This window comes from Balearica regulorum, chromosome 1, assembly GCF_011004875.1.
Source record: "Balearica regulorum gibbericeps isolate bBalReg1 chromosome 1, bBalReg1.pri, whole genome shotgun sequence".
Lineage (NCBI taxonomy): Eukaryota > Metazoa > Chordata > Aves > Gruiformes > Gruidae > Balearica > Balearica regulorum.
In genome coordinates this window covers 61,073,957-61,097,908 of record NC_046184.1, presented here as the reverse complement: position 1 = coordinate 61,097,908, position 23,952 = coordinate 61,073,957, and the positions used below count along the sequence as shown (strand labels likewise).

The window sequence follows — 23,952 nt, the reverse complement described above, 5'->3', positions numbered from 1 at the left end:
CTCCTGATGCCCCCTCCCGCCACCTCCCCCGCTTTGCTCGGCCCCTGACTGCCCTCCGACCGGGGCGGCACGCCGAGGAGCGGCCCCCGCCGCTCGCCCCCGGCACGGCACGGCACGGCGGGGGGGGGGGGACACCACGTCCCCTGCTGCCCGCCCCACGCTACTCACCGCGGCCGTCGTGCAGATCGTCCGCAGCAGCCGGGGTGCTGTCCGCAGCATCTTGCGGAGCGCCGCCGGGCCCCGGCTCCCTCGGCCACCCGGCGAAGACCGAGCCGGCACCGCGGCCGCGGAGGACCGCCTCGTCTGATGCAACCCGCGCCGATGCCGCTGGCGCCCCGCCAGCGCATGCATCCGCGGCCGCGCGCCCCCGCCCGGGCCCACGGGGACCGGCGCGGCGGGTGGAGGGGGGAAGCCCCGCACCTGCCGCTCCCGCTGCCGCCGCGCCCTCCCGCTCCCTTGGCGGCTGCATGGCGGGACCGGCCCCGGCCCCGGCCCCGGCCCCGGCGCCGGGGGAGCGGCGGGGGGTCGCAGGGGGCGTGCAGCCCCGGGAAGGGGACGGGGAGCCAGGTAAGCGCCTCTGCTCCCCACCGGCTTCCCCCCGCGAGGCGCAGCCCCGGAGGCGGGCTGTGCCCTCCTGCTGCTGCCCACGGGGCCCGAGGGCAGGGACTAGCGGGGTGGGGTGGGGGGCTCCCGGCCCACGGGGATACGAATCGCGGCCACCTGGGCGGCATTTTGTGGTCTGAGGCAGCGCGGTACCCCCGCAGTAGTTCCCTGCCACGGGGCCCACTACAGCCCCTCTCCATTTACAACCTCTACCAAGGCTGTCAGCAAGACATTCATGGGAATCTGCTGTGACAGTCAAAAGATCATGTAGATTATCGACATTAATTTTTAGAATCATAGAATCATTAAGGTTGGAAAAGACCTCTAAGATCATCAAGTCCAACCATCAACCCATCACCACCATGCCTACTAAACCATGTCCCGGAGTGTGATGTCTACATGTTTTTTTGGCCACCTCCAGGGATGCTGACTCCACCACCTCTCTGGGCAGCCTGTTCCCATGCTTGACCACTCTTTTGGTGAAGAAATTTTTCCTCATTTCCAATTTAAACCTCCCCTGATGCAACTTGAGGCCATTTCCTCTCATCCTATCACTAAAGACTAGTCAAGTGCAGCAGTGGGAAGGGGGGAAAGAGAGAACGAAGAGATCAGTCTGTAACTGACTGTGAACAATTTATTGCATGCCAAAAATGCCAGTAATGAGGTTAAAAAACATTAATGACTTTATGGAAATCCATATCGCCAACATCGCCAGGTATTTTTAAAGCAGCTCATTCTACTCAATAATTTAAACAATTCTTCTTGCATTTGACGTCATCTATAAATATTTCAACTTCAGTATTTTTCTAAAGTTACAACAAAATCTTCTCGTCAGAGGTATGGAGAAGATCTTGAAAATACAAATTCAAAGTGCTAAAAAAAATCAGAAGGCAAATGAAAATGACCCCAAAAGGGGTATGAATAGCAACCCCAAAAGTTGATAGCATAGCAGTAGTATAAGCATCACTGCAAATTAGGCCAGGTTTAAATCCCAGCAAGACTTACTCTTAAAGAACAAGTGTGGGTAAAAGGCTGAAATACACTCTGTTCCTGTCAAGAAAACGAGGAAGGAAAAAACGGAGATGTTGGTCATCATATGGCCGGGTTGTGAATCACCTCAGAGATGTCAGAAGCAACACGAGCCAAGTGTATGACCTGCAGAGATCTTGCTACAGAAGAAAATACAGTAGAAAAAGTCTTGCCTAGCACTTGCAAACATCCATGTCTCACTGATTTTTTTATGCTTTCCTGCAAAAGAAACGCAATAGTAATCCCCAGGGTTTAATTCCAAGGCCCTCAACCTCTTCTTCGGGGTACTTCAAATGCTCAGCTATACCTGAAAGAAGAGCACCGCCGCAGAACTGCTGCTCCCTCTGTGCTCAGGGGACACGGGGAGGAGAGGAACTGCAAGAGCTAAATCGTGCCAGTCCCAAAGTAAGTCAGGTTGGCACAACACAATTCCCCCATGGAGTAAAGTTACACAAGAGCTTGCATTATGACTCTCATAACATAATTCATTCCCTGATTTACTCCCGTGTAGCAAAACTATATCCTGCCCTTTATTCAAGGCTCTTGGGGGTCCTGTAAGTGTAGGTGGCATCAAGTGGAATCAACAGAAATTATAATAAAAAGTTTTTAATTAAAATAAAAATACTTCAATAAAAAGTATTTGATTAAAATAAATTTGCTTTTGTAACGAAAATTCAAGAAAGAAAATCACTAGTCAGTTCCTATAATTTCCTCTCTATGAGGTGAAAAACCTAGGGGAGTATTTTGCTCACTTCAATGAAGATTCTTCTCATGATGCCTTCATTTGGAGTATGTAGTGACTTACTAGATTATGGAATAGTCAGTTAAGGGAATTAGTGAGTTTCTTTGCCTGAGACACTAAGAACTAAACTAGTAGAATTCATCAAAAAGTCCCATTAACAAGGGGATACAATACCTTTATACAACTGGTTCCTTCTCTAGTATCTGCCGTACTATCAGTTTACAAAGAATGGTGTACAGTGATTTCAGATTTTCATTAAGAAAGCAAAAAGATTTTGGTTTCTGGTTTATTTTTAAAATAGTATATATTCTGTTGCTACTGACTACTTCTATGGGCATGTGGCCTCATATCTTCTAATTATCTCACATAAAATCTACCAGATTACATTGTTAAAAGTGTTTCTTTAAAATACTCCCCCTTTAAATTGTATAATAGAAACATTAAAAGTAATAATCTTGTTGGACTAAAATGCCTCATTTAAATCCTACAGGCACTGTTAGTCTGAAATGCCCATTGATAATCTTCTTTTTGATTTACTCTCATATCTTACTGTGATGTATACAACAAGGGCCTGATCCTCTTTTAACAAATACCAAGTCCGGTTTCTATAATTCGTTTTGCTCATCTTTCAGCAGTGATTCCTGAAATAGAATCCATTCTTTCTTTTTGGCTTCATCTGCCAACAATTCACATAGTTGGTTATGTCTCTCAATTCTGCCATCCTGCACTAGAGGCCAATATCTGATTATTATCAGGTCTCATTCTCTGCCTGACAATGCCAACATGATTTAATTTGAGTCTCTTCTTGTCTGCCCCTTGCCAAAAATTCTTTTTTGAATTAGCAGTTTCTTTAAGAAAGATTAATAATTGCACAGTTTGATAGGTCATGTTGCAACACTACAGGAACTATACACACACGTGCACAAGACAGTCATGCAATTGACCCAAACCACTATGAGCTCGAATAAAAAATGCAGACATCTAGTCCTTACTAAAGGACCTATTTCACTACCTCAGACAATAGGAGGAATCGGTGCATGTGTAGTCTTCCTATGACTTGATGAAAGCTGCACAAATTCCATACAACAGAGTGCAAACAACTTCTGCTATAACAGTTAGCATCAAAATGGTCCTATATTGCAAGGTTTGGAACTGGATTCAAGCATTGCTGCAGTTCATGAAACTCCAAATACTGGTTCATGATCCAAAATCCTCTCCAACTAAAACACCACATACTTGGCATTTAACCGCTGACACACAGGCTTACGGCAAAATACCTTGTATTCCTAGGTACACAATTTGTAATGACTTCTGGCTCTACTCGTTATACACACGCATCATAGACAACATAACAGTGCACGTGTAAAGCACCAAGGTTTTAATTAGTTGGCGTACCTTCATCTTGAAAACACAACTCCAAACCTATTGAGACAATAATATATCTGCATTTATTTCACAGACTACTAAAATGTTAGGTAACAAAAGTGAAAAATCACAAGAGAAGATGTCCCTTGTATATGGGAATGACAGTATAAAGAAGAGCTGGGGAGTAAGATATGGGCTTTACTTTAGATTTCATAGTAATAAGAGGGGCAGGGACTGCATACCATCAGCTTCTTCCTTATGATCAGTGTGATAAACTCATATGCATGCGTTTTAACAACCACTTAACAAATTGGCTATTTAGAATTTCAAGAATCAGTGTAAACATTTACAGTCAAATCAAATCACATGGTTTTTGTCATCCAGAAAATGGTTGACCTGTCTGTTGGAGAATGAGCAATAGGTCTTGTGTGACATAGTAAGCTCCATCATCAGTGTTAAATGTTATAAGGGTTACAATGCACTCCTCTGGTCTTTATGTTGTTTGGAAGAAGTGACACCACATATTCCCCATTGATTTCTCTATCCCAGTCAGAGAAATACCTTGCAAATTATCCAAGTTTCTTGTTAATCATGGGAGAAACCCTAGCTCCAGTGGTATCAGTGTAAATTTATGCAATTGGTTTGTAGCACATTTTATACATTAAGTTTTCTCTCTTTATTTTTTTTCTTCCAGTTCTGGTCTTTGTTTCTTAAAGCCAAAGTTTAGCTCTGAAAAAACCCGCAATTATCCATAATAAGCTTTCCAGCGTAGGCTTTCCCCTTTCTGTTCCCTAATTTTCCAGAGATGTATCTCAGCAAGTTGCAAAAACATATAGATATATATACAGAAACTATTCAGGAGTTAAACATGCTTGTTCAAGAGCATGCTCACAAAGCAAAGTGTGTATGTGCAGAAATGTACAGAACAAATGTAAGACCTAATCCAGCTGAACATTGTAATTCCTTGTTGATTTCTGTGAAGCAGAAGTTACTCAGTGTCTTTGAAGATATCATCAAGACTTGGCAAGATCACTAGGGAGGGCTGTGTTCCACAGGACGCTGAGTACGTGCACATACTGAAGTGCTTGGGAAACTGCTTGGAATCTTCCAGGATTTGCTTTCTTTTGAAAATCATGCCCTGGGACTCAGTAATCAACTAAATTAGGTCTGCATAGGCTTTTTTTTTTTTTTTTTTTTCATTAGAAATCAGCTTTGGTGGGGCTTTTCATGATGAATAAAGATTTGGTCATAGTTCAGACTCAAATTCCTCAGGAGTACTTTAGAGTTCACCCAGTTTTAAAGATCAAGTAATTAAAAAAAATAAAGTAAGGCTTGGTACTGGTTATTCCCTAACTATGTTAATTGCATGACAAGTTTCAACTCAAATTTTATACAACAGAAACTTTTCATGTTTTTCCACTTGCTGAAGCAAGATTTCATGGGAAAGTTATTTCTTGTTTTCTCTCTGCTACATTTATGTTTTCTTCCCCCGCCCCCCCACCCCCCTCCTTCCCTGGATCTTAACTTCATTTCAGGTTAGACACACAATAGTAAGGCTTTCACAACCTACTCATGCAGATTTTCTACCATCTAGACAACTGTTTAAAATCTTGTGCTTGACATTTCATTTTTTTCCAGAGTAACCAAAAGGAGGCATATATTTGGTGATGAAAGGGAATTATTTTACCAATTTAACAAGTAGAAAGAATTATCATGTGCAGATGCCTTACTCATATGCATAAATTGAAGTCTCTCAAATTCCATACAATAGAATAGAAACTATTCCTGCAAAAATTGGCATTATCTTTGTGGAAAGGACTTGCAAGGAGCAAATCTCAGATAGTAAATCCTTTCTGGGAATCCTGCCACAAAAACTTTGAGCAAGAACTTTATTTAAAATATTCAGAGAACTGAGCATTAAATGTTCCATAGACAAGGAATGTATAGCATAGCTGGTTTCCTGCAGATCCAGCAAGCCAAATTCTTTCTCCCATAAGTAACTACAATTCTGTCAATCTTGGTGGAGCTTTGCCTGCATACACAAGAAGCAATTTTTGCTCTGGATGCTTTTCACCATTTTTTTCTATAAAATGGTTATTGTTTGAATGCTATTTAAAAATTTTCAATAAGCTTTCAAACATCATAAAAATACTGTTTAAAAATACCAGGTAACTGTATTGTCCAATATTGAATGATATTTCCATTATCCTCCCCCTCTGCTCCGCCCTGGTGAGGCCACATCTGGAGTTCTGCATCCAGTTCTTGGCTCCCCTGTTCAAGAAAGGCAGGGAACTACTGGAGAGAGTCCAGCGGAGGGCTGGCTACGAAGATGATTAGGGGACTGGATCTGAGGAAAGGCTGAGAGAGCTGGGTCTGTTTAGCCTGGAGAAGAGAAGACTGAGAGGGGATCTCTTCAATGCTTATAAATATCTAAAGGGTGGGTGTCAAGAGGATGGCGCCAGAGTCTTTTCAGTGGTGCCCAGCAACAGGACAAGGGGCAACGGGCACAATCTGGGACACAGGAACATGAGGAAAACCATCTTCACTGTGAGGGTGACCGAGCACTGGAAGAGGCTGCCCAGACAGGTTGTGGAGTCTCCTTCTCTGGAGATATTCAAAACCCGTCTGGACACCATCCTGTGCAACCTGCTCTGGGTGATCCTGCTTTAGCAGGGGGGTTGGACTAGATGATCTCCAGAGGTCCCTTCCAACCCCTGCCATTCTGTGATTCTGTGATTCCAACTGGGATAATTTCAAAGGAAAAAAAGATTTTTAACATCTCATGGAATCAAGCACCTGTTCATTTATGAATCCATAGATACCTAGCCACCCCATAAATAAAATGGTCATAGTACCATATTAATTCTACTATATTTTGGACTTTATTCTCTCACCTACCCTTTTTCGTACTTAAGTGTAAGTGTAACAAGTAATTTCAGCTGGAACATACTTATGTTCACATTTCACTCAGTTCAGGTGAAAGTCCAATATGAAATCTCACTTTCACGATCATTTTGGTCTGGTCAAAAGAAATTATTGTTTTCTCAACTATGCCTGTGTTCAGTAACACTCAGCTTACCAAACATCACTGTAACACTCAGCTTACCAAACATCACTGTATTAAAGTCTAAAGACTTTTCTGAGTATTGTATTATCTGAAGATACTAACAGATATTTGAGCAATCTTAGCAACTTCCTATAAGCTTGTACCAAATAAAAGCTTTCTGGTACAGATGAAAGCCATGAGTGTCACCCAGCTTTCAGAAATGATGCTTATAAAATGTCAATAATTTCATATGAGCAAACAGCATAAAGCCATTCACTGACACTAATCAATCAAAGTTGAGCTAGACTTGCTGTCACTAAACCAGTCAGCTTCAAGATAAAATCTAAATCAGATTTTCAGAGGAAATAGAAATTCTAGCAGCATCTAGAATTGACCTAAATATCTTCAGCGTAAGCAACAAAACACTGCCACCTGGTGAGCCAAAGGAAAACCCAGTAACTGCATCATGAATGGCAGCATAAAATTTACTGGTGTACTTACTTAAGTCTAATTGTGATTTTTTTTCAGTTACAGAGCTTCCTGTTCCTTTTTTAAAAATGCACCATTTCAATATGTTTTCTTTTGAAATAATTTTCTTTTTCCATATCCAAATTAACAGCTATATCAGCTTATGCTGTGAGGATCATAGTGTACTCTTTGGTGTGGCCATTGCATAGACCAACCAGTTGGGTTACCTTGCACTCAGAAGTGACGATCTCACAACCTTGCAATAACCAACCCTACAGTATTTTACTCTTTACAACTTCAGTTCAGATGTGGGGAAGGGAGGGCACTACTGAATGCCAGTTCTACAAGCGTCTCTCTTGTACCATCCTGCAGAATTCAAGGACGTGTTTTTCTGAGGCAGATAACAAAAAAACTACTCTTTAAGCAATCTGAAAGCCTCTGTTTCTGTGCAGTTTTCCATAGCTGAAAGAAACAGTATTTTGTTTCAAAGAAAGTATATATATCATTTGTAGAGAAAAGTTTTCTATTGTTTCATTTTTCAAAACTGGAAAACATACCTTGGCTTTGAATTTATGTATAGCAGCTCTGCTGAGTTCAATGAAAGCTGCATTTGCATGGCTGTAGACAGAATGTGATCCTTAAAGTCTAGCATAAATTATAGTTTTATTTTGTGTGATGCTTATCATCTCCTTAGAGACACTTGTGCTCACTGCCACCTGCAATGTCCTGCACAATTAAACTCTTAGGACTTAAAAAACCCACTATAAACATCTTAAGTTTGCACAGAAGCCAATGAGTGGAGGAGATACATTTACATTATGATTATTTGACAACATTTACCAAAGCAGAGTTCTCTCCCTTAAAAAAAAACCCTAAAGTTACTCTAAACATTCTTGATGTAATTTCACACAAAACTAAATTTGGTCTCTTCTTTCCCAGACTCAGGTTGGTCTCTTTAAATAGGTAAAAATTAATCATCAATAAACCTGCCAACCAGATCTTTCTTCCCTATAAACTTTTAAAATCAATAGATTCCAAAGGATGAATTCCTGTCAATCAGACAACAATTACAGTAGGTGCTATTTTCAGAGCTGCTGCATTACAGAGTTAGCTTTTTGGATGATCCTGCACTTACTGATACATCTCTCACCAGAGCTGCTATTTTTGGTGCTCCTTCCCCACTGAAATTGCTGATGCTCCTGGTGACACTGCTTTTGAAGCCATTTCCATTTCTGCTGATGCTACAGATTCTGCTGAGGTAATTGCTGTGGCCATTGTTAATGGCCATGAATGGCTACTTCTCTTGCTTTCCAAAGTGCTTCTATTTTTATTCCCTGATATTACACCCACCAAGGCCTTGATAAAAACAAAGTGATGACTGCATGCAGGTTGTACCTCATGGCTTTATGTGACAACAAACAACAGCGAGATGATTAGATGACATTGTTGCAGCAGTCACCCCGTCCAGCCCTCCCTGAGCTCCAGACCCTTCCCCAGAGGTGGGATAGTTCCTCCCACCGCTTCCTTCCTTCAGCATCAGAAAGGGGAAGTGTTGGGGGGGGTCACGCACTATCGCCTGTACCCGGCAGAGTTTTCCCTCTTCTCAGCAACGTGACAGAGATGTGGAATCGGTGCGAGAGGGACTCGGGCTGGGGCGCTGTACACCAGGGCAAAAGCAGAGAAGCTCCCAAAGCCAAGCCCCGGTCCCTCTGAGGTAGGCCTTGCCTCACCAAAACGATCAGCTCACAGATGCAGCGGAGTCAAGAGGAAAGAGGACTCCTCTGCCCTACCGCACCTCTGAGGCGTCGCTGCCCGCTCCGCAGGAACCTCGGCAGGAACCACCGCCCGCGGCGGCTGCCGCCACGCTCTCCTCCCGCACCACGGGGCCGAAGCGCCCTCCCCTCCCGCTCTTCCTCTGCTTTACTCCCCCTGACCTTCGCCGCGGGGCAGGCACTTGGCGGCACTGACACTTGAGAAACGGCCCGCCCAGCCGTGAGGGAGCTAACGGCCGGGAACGGCGGCAGGGCAGGCAGCGGGGCGGGGCGCCCGGCATCGCCTCAGGGGCGCCCGCGGGGTGCTGGTATGCCACGGCTGTCCTCGCGGGGGCGCTGCCGCCCGCCCCGCCACCGCCACCGCCCGCCCCGCCTCCTCCCAGAGGCGCCCCTCCGCCTCCATTTCCCAGAGTGCGGCGCGGGAGCGGGGCAGGAAGTCTCGTGCGCCTGAGTCAGGGGAGGAGGGGGAGCGGCCGTCGGGTGCTCGGGGCGGCGATGGCGCTGGAGACCCTGTCCCCGGACTGGGAGTTCGACCGCCTCGACGACGGCTCGCAGAGTGAGCGTGCGGGGAGGGCAGGACAGGGCGGGAGGGGAGAGCGGGGCTGCGGCGGTAACCGCCACAGAGTGGGGGTGAGGCGCGGGCTGAGGAGACCCTAGTCTTCTCCCGGACCCCTCTTGGCCCCTCACGTCGCTGCACCCCCGCTGGGAACGGGAGGGAAGAAGGAAGGAAGGGAGGGAGGGAGGAGGAAGAAGCAGCAGTCGTGGGAGCTGAGCGAGGTCACCCTCCCTAGCTTCCCTCACGGACCCTGCCCTGTGTGGGGAGCTGGGGCGCTCGCCGCGCCCCTTCCCCCGGCCGCCAGCCGAGTGCTGCTGCTGCTCCTCCTCCGGTCAGGCCTGCGGGGGTGGCCTGTCGCGGTGACCTTTTTTTCTTTTCTTTTATTTTTTTTTTTTTTTTTTTTTTCCTTTCCCATCACCCTCTCTGTAGTTGTCGGGGGTTGTTTGGGGTGGGAGAGTGGCCATTCCAACCCTTCACCCGCTCCGGGGAGTCGTTTCCAGTGCCCCCAGCGTGGCAGGGAGGTGGCAGGCAAGCTTGCCTTTTTTTTCTTGCACGAACCGGGCAGGAGGAACAGAGATTTGTCGTCGAGATGGTGTTTCTTTCCTTCCCGATCATTTCTTGTGGCTCACAAATTTTTGCGGTTGCTTCCTTGGTTAGCTGGAGAAGTCATATTGAGATAAGTTAGTTGTATGCAGCTTCCATTGGTAAAGGCTTTCTGGCATGGAGTTGGGTAGTCCACTTGCGGTTTCACCTTTAAAAAATAATTAAATAAGACATTGTGATGCTTCAGTCTTTGACAGTGGGTTTGTGTGCCCGTCAAAATCCACGTTTTTTTCTCAGCCTGTGGAGGTGACCTACTTTCTAAACAGGGAGCGTATATGGTTGTCGCACTGTAATACACACTGTAAATTGAACTGTGCCAAATGAATTACACCAGGTGTTGCTGTTAAAATATGTCACTCATGGACCAACTGTTTCACATATAATGTTATCCCAAGGGATGATACTGTTCATGCCATATTCGTTTAATCTGGATTTTAGTGGAAACTGAAGCTGTCCTGAGCTGAGGTTTTCACCAGTTCTGTAGCTGTGGAACGGAACATATAGCTTTTACTCAAAATGCCAGATCTCCACTAGTTTGCCCGTGATACTAAGTGCAGCTACGAGAACTTTACATGACATAATATGCTCCATTACCACCATCTTGATGGTGAACAAACAGGCTGATCTTCTGTTGAGAACAGCACACAATGTTCTAGGGAAAACCTGAAGAAAAATCCTGTGGACTTGGAAAACACTTTTTTTGTTGTCGTCTACTTTTACTTTATACCTATATCGCTAACCTATAGCAATTATAATGTTCTTACCTGAGGACACAAGATACTAAGTAAGTCTGGTTTGTTGCATCTCTGTCCTAGATATTTATGGACGTAGCGCTTGCAAATCCTGCTGTGGCAATACGTCCATTGAATATCGATATTGCTGATTTTATGGAAGAAGATAAGTTGGGGGATCTGTACTGCTGAGTAGATAGTAACAGTATTCCAATTGTAATTCTTTTATCACTTGAGGAGAAAATAAATCGAACTTTATTGTAAACAGATTATACCTTATGAAGTATGTTTGCTACTCTGAAGAAAAAGAAAGTATCTGCTTTCTGTGATTTTTCTTTCTCCATGTGAGTCAGTTTATTTAGGAAAACTTTTCCGCATCTTAAAAAGCTTCCCCCATTTCCAAGTCCTTTTTTCTCAGTTCAACCCTGCTTATCTCTGGCCAGCTAACAGCTTTCACTCTCTTGTCTCTCTGAAATAGTGAGAAATTATTCACACCTGTGTCTTATATGCGTTCAATACAAGGTGGCAAATTGAATGCTATCAATAGTTAAATACTTGGAAATATTTAATATCAGTTATATTGAGCTATAGCATTGTTCAAATCCATCATTTGGCTGCCGGAAAGGTGACAGTTTGTGGGTCTCTAGCAGAGTGCTGCTGTGAGGTTTTGTTTGAGAAATGCTGCCTGTTTTGTAGGGAATTGATTTGAACAGCAGTGCCAATTTCCTACTCTTGCATGACTTGGAAGCTTTTTCTGTTCTTCCTATAAAGTCACGATATCTCTGTCAGTTTCTCTGCTCTTAGTTTGTTGTTTGTGCAAGGGAGGAGATGCGTTTGAGGGAATACTGCAGCATGTCTCTATAATAAGTCTCCATACTCCAGAATTTGTAGCAGTAAAGTACTGAAGCTGACATGGTCGCTAGTTAAACTCCATTCTGCAGGGCTCCACAATTATCAGTGTTGTACTGGTTTTCTGCAGCAGAGCTTCCAGAAGATGCGCTGGAAGGAACCTGAAACATGAGATGAATTCGATGGAGTAGAATCACATGATGATACAACCCAAGGGCTGCATGTCAGACTCTGGAGTGCATACTGCTGATGGAGGGGTTTTTTGTTCGCTTGCTGTTTATCCGTTTACGTGAAATTCAGTCGCCTTATTTTGACAGTGCCTATGCAATGTTTAGGCTGCAGGTACGGGCAGAACCCAGTGGGACTAATGCAGAACTTAATGTGGGAGAGTTTACCATGCTTCTTGGATAGGCTTTGTGGTCCATGTGCCGTTATGGTTGGCATTGCTGCTGGCTTGAAAGTAGTAACTTAGAATTAGTACAGGACTTCACTACAGTCACTTTTCCTTCTCAGTCTCAACCTTCCTGTACGTAGTCCTTTTTTCATCTTTTCCTTATACGTTCCTCTCCGTAGGCCTGGTGCAGTGTCTCAGTCAAATATTTTCTTTTTCTCCAAAAAATGTCTAAGTGATAATTGATTCAGCAGTGCTCTTCCACTGAAATAGCCATCAACTACCATTTGGCTCTGTTAAACATGCAGAATAGAAGAATATAAATTTTTTTAGCTTTCTAGAGCAGCCTATCTGCTGAAATGTGAAAAGAGCACATCTAAAGCTACATGAGACTTCTTGTTTAGGAAAATTTCAGTTGTTCAGCTGACTTTCATTCTCTCACTTTTTTAGATAATGCTATTTTCAACAAATAGTAGATGATCGCAAGCTATTAGATTTGTTATCTAATTATGGGGAAGACACTTCAGTCTTCACATGAAAAAGGATTGTACTTCCTTACTGAGCATAGAAGCCTTGAGCTGTAATCATTGAGTCTGTAGTTCAGATTATGCAACTAAGTCAGTAATTGTGTATAATTGGGAGGGGAGGGAGGGTCTTAAGGTGACAAGAAAAAAGATCAGGATAGAATAGAGTGAATGAAACTTTTGTGGACCAGTTGTCGTTAGATTTACTTTGCTAATTAATGCCGCTGTTCTTGATGATTGACCAGTTGAATGTTACCTTTTGAACATAATAACCTACTTGCCCCAGCAATTAACAGGATAGCTGTGCATTTCAATGTCCAGGTGCTAAGCAGAAGGAAAGTTGTGCTTGAAGATGGTGAATTTGCAAGTGGGGGGAATGATTGAAAGCCAAAAACTTCCCATGTAATGCCCAAATGACTCAGAGAGAGGTAGCAGGGAGAGAGAGGAAGGCAGATTGCTACTGATACAACTGCTACTCAGACCAAAATGATTAGGCCCATTGCCTCAAAGTTCTAATATAATTGCGTATGGACTGGTTCAGCCGATGGGTAGAATCACCTGCTGTGTTAGATTTTCTTTGCTCAGCATCTTGATGTGATCATCAGGTTTGTTAAGATCAGAGTTTGAAAATATATGTAAATATTTAACATAATTTTCTGCAAACTCCTTAGATGTTTGATATTCTTTAAGTGGTATTTGGATTTCTTTTAAACTAACACTGAGTTGTATGATTGTTTTTAAACAAATAAGAACTTTGTATTAAAGGAAAAATGCTGCAGCAAAATGAGGAATAGAGTACTACAAGTTAAATAGCAACAGATTAAATATTTTTTAATAAAATTTTTGATATTGCAGTTTACTGAACAGTCAATAAAACTACAAATGTTATAAATTCTCAGAAATTCATGCTGAAGTGCAGTTGAAGAATTATGGAAAATTTCTTGAGGAATATACATCTCAGCTGAAGAGAATTGAAGATGCTTTGGATGACTCTGTTGGAGATGTTTGGGACTTCAGTCTCGATCCCATTGCATTAAAGGTCTTTATATATTAAATATGTATTGCAACTGTTATTTTCCTTGTTCGTCCTTCTCTTCAAAACCTGAGAAGTAAAACTTGATCCATTTGTGCTAGTAAAATTTTGCCTTTTGTGTTTGAGAAACCTATCCAATACTATTTTAATTGTCAAGTAATTAATAAATTGGTGCATATCATAAGAGAAGATTTTTTTTCATATTATTCTTTTCCAGTCTTCTGGATACTAGTGGAAGTTAAGTGAATTTATAGTTCTTCATGTGTTGGGAAGCCTAATTCTAGCAAACTTCTTCCCTGTGGGTGTTGGTGTCTTTATCTGGGGGTTGGGGTTCCAGAAGAGCTCACTAATACTTGTATAACTGCAGTGTGAACTGTTTGTAGTTGTGTTTTGTACTTAATAGCCTTGGTACAGTATTTTCTGTCCTCCAGAGGTGGCTGTTTCCTTGGTCATGAGTTCTCTGTCCTCTGTGGAGCATTACTTTTTTCTCTTTACTGAATTTGCAGATATCATTTTAAAATGCTTTTGTTAATCATATGGAACTTGTCTGTGCTGAAGATGCACTCTTAATTAATCATCTGTCTGAATAATTTGAATAAATTATGCATAGGGCCAGCACAAGTGCTGAATGTACATGAACTAGTCATTATCATGGCTGACTTCAGTACATGTCAGTGCCTGCATACAGATATACACTATTTCCTGCATTTGGGATTCTTAATTCATGTTTTAGGTTTCTTGAGCTGTTTTTTCTACGTATACTATAATGACCATGCTTTGCTTTCCACGTTTTGTAAGTAAATTTCTGTAAATGCTATATAGTGTATCTACTTGCCTTTCCTTTCACTTTAGGCAGAAAGGCAAATGTTTCCATGTAAATGTGAAGACTGAAGGTTTCCTGCAGCGTAGGTTGCCAGTAATGGCCAATTATTGCTCTCTTTATTACTGACCTGATTTGAGATTAAACTGGGGAAAGAAATTACTTACCTAGTTGGATAAAAGTATTTTTAACCAATATTTTTCTAAAGTTTGTTTGATTTTGTTTTGTGGTTTTTTTTTTTTTTTTTTAAATTTAGCTTTTGCCATATGAACAGTCCTCCCTACTGGAGCTCATAAAGACAGAAAACAAGGTGAGCGCTTTATGCTTAAAAGAAAAAACATATCAAAGAGTTATTCTAGCTAAAATCAAGCTCTCTAAATGTGAATCTATTTGTAATCTGTGTGTCTTTTTCCCCTTTGAATCTAGGTTCTAAACAAAGTAATAACTGTGTATGCTGCCCTTTGCTGTGAAATCAAGAAGTTAAAATATGAGGTAAATTCAGCTGTCTCCTATTACTCTGTATGACAATGTTTGCAGATTGGCAAGCTGATATATAAATTTATTTTTTAGCAGTAAAGAAAAAATAAAATGTCTAAATAATTTTTATAGCATGATTACATGTATCCTATTTATTAAAAAACAAATTTCTGCTTTTGTTGTTAGGCAGAAACTAAATTTTATAATGGCCTCTTGTTTTATGGAGAAGGAGGTAAGTAGCTCCCTTTACTGTAAAAGTTTGTAGTTTTATGTTATTGTTTCAGGTTATACTAAGTGCTTACAGTAAGTGTAATTTTATAGTACGGGTACATGCTTTCTCTGTCTTTGATGAAGACCAAATAACAGACTTTGATGTTCTAAGCATATATGTTAGTGTCTTGTAACTGTCCTGAGTTAGCGTAAGATAACTGTAAGATTTCTTTTACATTAACAAGAAGTTTTGTTGTAGCCTTATTTACATGAGAAGTAGGGAGTGTGGGCTGTTGAGGTTGTGTTTAATGTGTAACATACAGAAACCTGAGTGTGTATACTATAGCAGCAGTTTTTAAAAATATGGCATTGAAAACCTGTTTTTCACATGCAAAGACACCCTAAACCAACTTATTTCCTACTGGGACTAGACCTTACATTAGTTGTAATAAATTTAAATTTGATTGTAATACAACATTGAAACCATTAATAAATAATTTGGACCAAGTCCTGCCTACTTTACTTATGGAATTGTAGTTGTTCCAAGAGAAATTGCAGTGTGTTAATGTCATCTGCCCTTCAAGCGCGGGTAATAGTACTCATACTAATGTTTAGAACAAGACATAATACAGGGGCACAAGAGAGTGTAAGTCAATTCAGTTGACAAATCATGAGACCTTGCTTTAGGTGAAAGCTGCTTTTTTGTCTTGGAATTAAACTGGTAACTCCTCTGAAGGGTTCGTCTTAAGCTTCTGCCATAAGGGATGCTGGTCTGGGAATAAGCACAGATCTTGGTCCTGAAGACTGAATATTTTAATGAGTTGGTTTAGAGACGTATCACCTATTTTCTATTTCTGAAATTTAAGAGAAAGGGAAGGCCCTTTCATAGTAGTCTTGGAAAAGGGCTTTTTTAAAGCTTTTCAAGAGTCTTGACTGTGACAGAAGTACTGAGGAATGTGAAATCTTTGCGATAGAGACTGTTTATCACTCTTAAGTGCTATATGACTGCTGTGGTTCAGTTCAGAAAGATGAAAAAGTGTGGGGTTTGTAGTAGGTTTTTTTTTCTTGGCAGATTCTCACTTCTTATCAGACATGGTTTTAAATATCTTAAAACAAAGTGATGTGCTGCCAAAACGATACTAGAGAATCCTTTAAAACTTCTCCCTGTCTCCAGCATGAAAAAAGTCAGACTGTTGCAGATTAACATATTACAGCAGCAGTTTGTTCCTGATGGGTCTTCTGCAAGGAATGCTTGAGAATGGCAGGAACTGAGAGGTCAACCTCCTTTGGGTTAGGTGGGGATGCAGAATTACATTCTCCACTTCCATATCCCTCCATGTAGCATCTGCTTTGATAACAGCAAGCTTGCTTCTTCAGAATAGCTGGCAAAGTTACTGGCTCAAAGACAGTTGAAACAAATACTGTGCTGGCCTTTTCCTTCTGTGTAAAGAAACATTTTTTTCATTTTGTTCTTAGAGTGGCTAGGGCCAGTCTAGGAATGTTAAATGGTTAATTGTATGTCCCAAAAAACCCAATCCACTAAACAGAGTAAAGGTTACATAAAATATGTAAAGGGGAAGCATGCCATATTTAGAATCTTGTCCCAGAGCTCCATCTTACAGAAGTATGGAGACTCCTTTAGTCTCTGGTGACCACTCTAAAGGAACACATTTTATGAACCAATTTCTTATGCAGGTACACTTGCAATCATAAACCGTTTTTGCTCAGAGTGGCCCAATAGAAAAATTTCAGGTCTAGAGCATTAATCTGTCATCACTTTAAAAAGACTGTATTTTGTTAGGTAGTATTACAATTGCTCCAGCTGACTGAAACAATTTGGCATTGGTGATGTAATTATTGTATTTCATAGTATCCTGTTAGCGTTAACTATATGACACAGTACACTTTGAAGCTATGGTGATGAGCTGATTCTTTTGTGCAGGATGGCATGTAGGAAAAAGAAAAATCAATTTCTTGAGGAAATTGTATACTACACAATTTTTTTTTCTGATTAATGATGTAGTATATTCTTTCAGTAAATAACTACCAAGGATGTTCCTTGCAATATAAGTACCCAGTGTTTTCATACAAACTTAAAAATAGAAACTTTTATATTAACTTACATAATATACATGCCTTTAAAGAATTACATTTCATGTTCTATATTTTCTTTCAGGTGATGGAGACTTTTTTCCTGCTTTATGTCTAACTTGTAAACAATGTAATTTTAATGAGAAACCTCAAAAATAAGTCCAGCTTAGAAAAGCAAAATTAAAAGTTTTTAAGACTCCATCAGTGTGCTTATAATAATGTGCTCCACTTGTATGGCAAACAAATGGCTTGGAGAGCAGGCTTCAATGTTAATTTAACAGGTCTTACATAGGCTTTTGAAAGTAGTGACAAATGTTTGTCTTTCAAGCCACAGACTCCAGCATGGTGGAGGGAGATTGCCAAATACAGATGGGAAGATTTGTTTCTTTCTTGCAGGTAGAGTATGTTGTGGGTTTTTTGGTTTTCGGGGCTTTTTTTGACAGCAATTATAATCTTAATTTTACTTGCAAAGTGGATTTAACAGTCTGCAGCATCCTGCTTGCATCTTGCTGAAAGGCATTGAGGTCATTTAATAGGTTACTATGTTTTGCCTGCAGACCTGTCACAACCAGCTGATGTGTCACACATCGTTTTGGTTTTTGTTATACTTATCTAAAACTCTGGAAGTCTATGGAGAGAAGAAATTGCAGTTTGTGTAATCATTGTTCGAAGAAATTAGAATTTACTTAAAATTTCAGTAAGAGAAGATAAATTGAAGTTGTTTCATTTGATGGCAAAGTTAAAGGTATTTATGGTTTTAGCAAGTTTTAGTTTTCATTGAACTTTGGGAGTGGCTAATTGTTTATACATCTTTTTTTAACTGATAGAAGAAAGCAAATTAAAACATGCACCTGGAAAGAAATTGCTTGTGCCTCACTCAAATTTTCAGGGAAGAACACTCATTTCTTAAACAATTTGGTTATCAGGGTCCTTTGCGTGAAAACAGGATCTGTGTTTGTTCTTAGGATTTCCTGTGCTCTTAGGTTTCAGTCTACTGTGGAATTTTTTTCTCTTTAGTATAGCTTAAGTGATTGTCCTGCTTCCAAAAATGTTTCTATTTTTATGCAGTATTGCTTGTAATATCTGTGTTGAAGTAGAGAATATACAGGAAGCTTCCAGAATGTTTAAACAAATTCTAGTTTAACAAAGGTTAAAATTCCTGTTCTTGCTGTATACTAGCATGGCAGTAGTAATTTACAGAGTCATAACAGGTTGAATGCTATAGGAAGTTGTTTCTCAACCTCTTTTACCATGCAATTAGTTGTTAGGATATCTTGGGGGTTTTTTCCCTATTTTTGAAGCTTTTTATTCTATCAACTTTGTCAGTTTCTTCCTTCATCTTCCATTTCTTACTGAGCAGATGTTTGAGATGTCTTAGTGGTTCTGAAATGGGGCTACTGTACACTTGTGCTTTTCCAGACTTCTCCCCCCCCCCCCCCCGCCAGGATACTCTGTCCTGGTGGAAGTTGAGAGCGGGGTGACTGGCTGTTTGGATGTCTGTGTGCATTGCAGACCCACTTTGTAGAACAAGTTTATGTTTATTTGTGGGGTGTATGCTGATGTGTATATTTATAGGGTAAACACTACACAAAAATACAGCGGTATTACTTGTAAGCCCACTTTGTATGTATGCTACAATAGCTTGCTGATTGTTGAGCAACTTGAGAAAGAAGGGAGATGCAGGATGTTGCCCCAAAGGGAAAGTTACTGTGTTAACAGGTTTGTGTTGCTTTGGGTAAAGCTATGAGGAAAACTTTTTTTCCTTATTGAGTTTGTTCTTTTTCAACTGTTGTGTTCCCCTAAATCCACTCAGTCGTAGTCTGTATCCATAGTCAGGGAAGTGCTGTTCTTATCAATGTTATAAGCATATCCCCAAGGGTGGTGTGAAAATATCAATGAAGATGACAAAAGAGGTGCAATACTGCTTTCATAGAGCTTATCTCCATGTATTGGTTTATTGGCTCTTCTGAGTTCAGTATTTCTTGATTAACTAGATGTAATAGCCTCAAATTTGCTGTGTCAAAACATTTTTTCTTAAAAATTATCAAAGTAGTGCTGTAAAGCACAAGTTAGGTACTGTTGATCCTGCGGAAGACAATGTATTTGAAGAACTCTGATACTATGATAATCTCATCTGTATTGTGTAGCTGCTAATATGCATGTGCTGTTAAATAGGACTATTTCCTGGAAGTTTTAAAATGGCAGCTGGTCCCCCTTCCCCAGGAAACATGATCTCGATTGTCTATTAATCCATTCTTTTGGAATCTGTTGGCTTGTTTCAGCTGCATTTGATAGAGCAATACAAGTATAAGAAGTAATGACACTTTCATGTTTTGTGAAAACTGGTGACTAATAGAAGGCAGAAGCCCAAATAAGATCTATTTTTGATGGAGAGGAAGACAGAATTCAGCTGTTAGCCAGCCTTCTGGCAGGAACGGCAGTCTGGCTGGTTAGCCAGTGTGGGCTGTGTCTGCTGTGAAGCCATCTGTGTGCTGACTGGCTAGACTCATCACATGCTGACTTTTCTCTGATGGGATTAATACACCATAGTGCATTAATGAGCAAATATTACTGCCGTTAAGGGAAACTCAGATTCATTTGTCCGATTGCTCAAGGGATGCCTTGTTAAAATCCATTACAGAAGTTAAGATAGTCCTTTAAGTGGTCAGAGTTGACCTGTTGTTACTCATGTTGTACTATGTAGCTGAGCTCAAGTCCTGCTTTAGTCAAGCATACCTCAGAGACATTGTCATGTTTCTTTGAAAGCAATATTCTGTGGCTTATTGCTCTTGTGGGAGGTACAGGCTTCTGTGTTAATTTCTGATTTGAATTTGGCTGTCACCAGCTCCCAGAGCGTGATTCTTGAATCTAGTGGGGAAAGGCACAGCCTTTGCTATCAGGGATATTCTCTCTGAAAATACTTGGGCACTCTTGTCAAGTCACTTCTTACTGTCTTTTGATAAATTGAACCAATAGTATAAATAGTCCAAGCTGTACTGGAAGTTTGTGTTCAGTAGCTTCTTAGCTTAGTCCTGGATACTTTTTCGGAGCTCTTAGTAAGATGTTTTCCATCCTGCTGTAGGTCTGTCCACTGACTTGGATTGGGGATGTAATTGGAGCTTGGGCTGCAGGTTCAGTGGTTTATGTTCAGTATGTTGGATGTAATGACAACTTGTGTATGAGGAAGGTCTATATTTACATATGCATTTTATTTTATTGTATTTCAGGAGCTGTCTTGCTTTGTTACCCGCTGCTATGAAGTGGTGGTGAATGTAGTGCATCAGTTGGCAGTTCTCTATACCAGCAACAAGTAACTATTCCCTGAAATGCTACATTGTTTTTATGTAGTTAAACAAATGTATAAAATATGAATGTTCTGTCTAAGGCATGGTTGGTTTTGGGATATTGTTGTCTAGAGATATGGAGAGTGCTTTGCTGTGCAAGTTTGGTCTTCATAAGCCATTACAGAAGTGGATTTGTTTTATTTTCAGAAAAGGCAGTGTGTTTATATAATGAGATGCAAGATTTTTTTGGTCATTTTTTGATACAATTGATGGTTCAGAGGGACTTAGTGTTTATGATTTAGAGATATTATTCCTCTTTCATCCTTTCTCTTTTTGAGAGAGAGATTCCTTCCATTGACTGATACAGTGGATACCAGTAGCTTAAAAATCAGATCACTTTCACAGTCTAATGTTTTAAATATGTACATCTTGGTATATATTCCTCACAGAGCAACTGTGGTTTTAGCACCTGAAGTTGAGCTCAGTAAGGGTTGTTGGGTTTATCTCCTCTGAAAAATGAGGAGAGTTTAGCTCTGAATAGAATTGTTTGATTTGGCTCTGAATATAGCTGCAGGGCTCTTGATTCCTTTCCCCCTCTCCCCTCAGACAGGATAGCATCATTCTTCTCAGTTTTATTTGTTGTTTTCATTTTTGTCTTACACTACAGTACAAGGTAGACTTTTGATATGGTGCTGAATGAACAAGGCTGGATGTGTAGCTTGGACATGGCTTGATTAAGTATGTGAAGTGATTTTGTACTTTTGGGCCACAAGGCTGTACGTATCAAGGCTACTTGCTGTTAGCATAACTGAATTGGGAATTGGCGATATACATGTGCACTGAATGCAGTCAGTGGTTTGAATCAGTCACATGCTGTACATTTAAAAATGCAATATTAAATTTGATCATAGCATACAGATTTCACATAGTGTATACTTTTAATCAGATTTTGAGGCTGTTTTGTTTTCTGAAGTTACTGTGTTAATGAAGAAAAATATACCCCAAGAAACAAAGAACACACCGTGATACAGAATTGATAAATATGCTCTGTTCTAAGGGTTAAAAAGACATTAAAATATTTACTTTATTTACAGGAATGCACCTAAAATTATAGAGACATCTGGAGTTCATTTTCAGGTGGGAATGATTTAGAGCCCTTTTGCTTATGTTAATATATGTATGTCTTGATCATTAATCCTGAGAAAAGCAGCAAGAAAGTGAGTTTCAAGTACAGCTTTCAATCTGGAATATCTTTAATGGTTTTATTTTGTTAATCAGCTTTTTTTTGGCCTTTATGTGGAAAGAGCTGGTATCTCAATGTCTCTCATATTCTAGGTTTCTTAGCTGAAAAGTGTTTGCACGCTCCCTTATTGTGTGCAATGTGTGCTTCTGTGTGCAGACAATTTAAAAAAATCCTACCTTCAATGTTGAATAGACCAGTGAACTTAAAGCAATGCCTGTACACAAACTAATGTTTCTTGTGTCACTATGAGAAATACTAAAGCTTTTAAGCTACCAAACCAAGAAATCTCCAATTTAACTCTCTAGCTGATGTCTTGTTGGCTGATAATACATGACTGCAATAAACTTTTCAATAACTACAGTCCTTTTTTTTTTTTTTTTTTTTTTTTTTCCAACAGGCAATGTATGAGCATCTGGGAGAGTTGCTCACAGTCTTAATCACTCTGGATGAAATAATTGACAATCATGCCACTCTGAAAGATCACTGGACCATGTATAAGAGGTGTGTCTCTGAAGGTGTGAAAAATAAAAGATAAAAATATGTGCATGTGTCTTTGAAGAAAGTCAGTGTGGGAACATGGATTTTGGTAACCCTGAGAGTTTTCCAGAAATCTCAGTGGAGAGCAGGGCTAAGATCCCACTGTGTCCTTCAAACAGCACCAGTAAGTTTAAGTGCTGAATGTTGCATTTACAATACATGGTAAGCATCTTGACAGACAGGGTAATGATTGGTGGGGTTTAAAATATATTCAGTAAGAAATCTGATAAAAGACTATCCCTATCCATATTGATCATGGGGATGGGCATACAGATTTAAGTAAGAACTCTATCTTAAGTAAAAGCTGAAGAGTCAACAATTATAAAGGTAGTTAAATTAGTGGAATAATAACTCTGTTTTATTGAAAACCTAAATAAATGGGAGTTATTTAAATGCAAATGGCTTATACAGACCTAGTGGCTTGTTTGTTGTGTTTTTTTTTTAATTTTGGAGTTGCTGCTGGGCACATATGTGGGCAATTAAAATCTATTATCAAAGTGGTACAGGATATGGTAAAACTGTTAGCATGTTTTGATTGTGTTGTATGTATGTGTTCCACACCTACTCCTTACAGGCTGCTAAAATCTGTCCATCACAACCCTTCTAAGTTTGGGATTCAAGAAGATAAACTGAAGCCATTTGAAAAGCTACTGTTAAAACTGGAATGCCAGTTATTCGATGGAATGATATTTCAGGTAATAAAAGTAATATTCCCCAGTATGATAAGGGGGACTGTTGCATTAAAGCAACCCTCTTTTTAGGATGGTTTGTTTGATTTTCATTTTGTTTTCTTCTGGATACAGTGATGTGTGAATTTGGCTCTCGCATCTGTGCATGGAGGGGGGGGAAAAAGGCACTATTGTAAGATCCTTCCTTGCTCTTCTCATGTTCTCATGTGCTAGAACTGTGCCAGGCTTTGAATGGTAGCAGTTAATGCTTACTGTTCTGCAGAATTAAAGAAACACAGGCAACTTGGCATTAGGACAGTGTATTATCAGGGAGTCGTTTTTCACCAAAAATTTTAATAGTGGTCAGGCTTACGTAGCATAGGTACACTTTTTTAGCTACTTTTTCAATACAGTTAACTTAAATGTGTTCAAGAAGCTATCCTTTTTTCCTGAAAAGCGTGTATATGAGACCCTAAAATCAGATGTTATGGCATAGTGGGCAGAGGATAGCATTGGCTGAAACTGGTCACAGCAGAGTCAATTGAACAGGACTGTTGCTCAGTTCTTACGGCTTGTAAAAGCCTCCAAAAGGGAAATTAAATAACTAAGCACAATTTCGCTTATTCTTTCAAAGCACATTCCTATGAGCTATCCATTTTTCATCTTATGTTTCTTGCATCTATGTAAGACTTGCATCTGTAAAAGCCTCCAAAAGGAAAAATATTCTTAAATACAATTCCATTAAAGACTTTTCTAATATCTTTAGAAAATCTGAAGTGTGTCTCTATTTTTTGACTATTGTGGGGGTTTTGGTATTTTATTTTTTTTAAACCGCTACCAGTGGTGTGGGATTTTATGCTCCAAGTTCATGAACTACATCCTACAAGCGACTTCCATGGTAATCTTGTTT

The 23,952-nt window shown here is 40.5% G+C and overlaps 2 protein-coding genes across 2 annotated transcripts in view; one reads left to right on the top strand and one right to left on the bottom strand.

Moving 5' to 3' along the window:
• The window catches only part of ALDH1L2 (aldehyde dehydrogenase 1 family member L2), a 34,873-nt gene extending 34,526 nt beyond the window's left edge, over positions 1-347 (bottom strand). Inside the window, 2 exon segments of the mRNA XM_075754268.1 lie at positions 169-236; positions 239-347. Of these exon segments, the coding sequence (XP_075610383.1) occupies positions 169-236; positions 239-347 (177 nt within the window).
• A 9,078-nt stretch (positions 348-9,425) lies between these two features.
• Positions 9,426-23,952, top strand: part of WASHC4 (WASH complex subunit 4) — a 45,058-nt gene continuing 30,531 nt past the window's right edge. The window contains exons 1-10 of the mRNA XM_075754254.1: positions 9,426-9,581; positions 13,579-13,718; positions 14,789-14,842; positions 14,959-15,024; positions 15,196-15,241; positions 17,639-17,706; positions 20,538-20,620; positions 21,689-21,731; positions 22,235-22,338; positions 22,949-23,069. Of these exons, the coding sequence (XP_075610369.1) occupies positions 9,521-9,581; positions 13,579-13,718; positions 14,789-14,842; positions 14,959-15,024; positions 15,196-15,241; positions 17,639-17,706; positions 20,538-20,620; positions 21,689-21,731; positions 22,235-22,338; positions 22,949-23,069 (786 nt within the window). The 5' untranslated portion in view covers positions 9,426-9,520. The remainder of the gene's footprint in view (positions 9,582-13,578; positions 13,719-14,788; positions 14,843-14,958; positions 15,025-15,195; positions 15,242-17,638; positions 17,707-20,537; positions 20,621-21,688; positions 21,732-22,234; positions 22,339-22,948; positions 23,070-23,952) is intronic.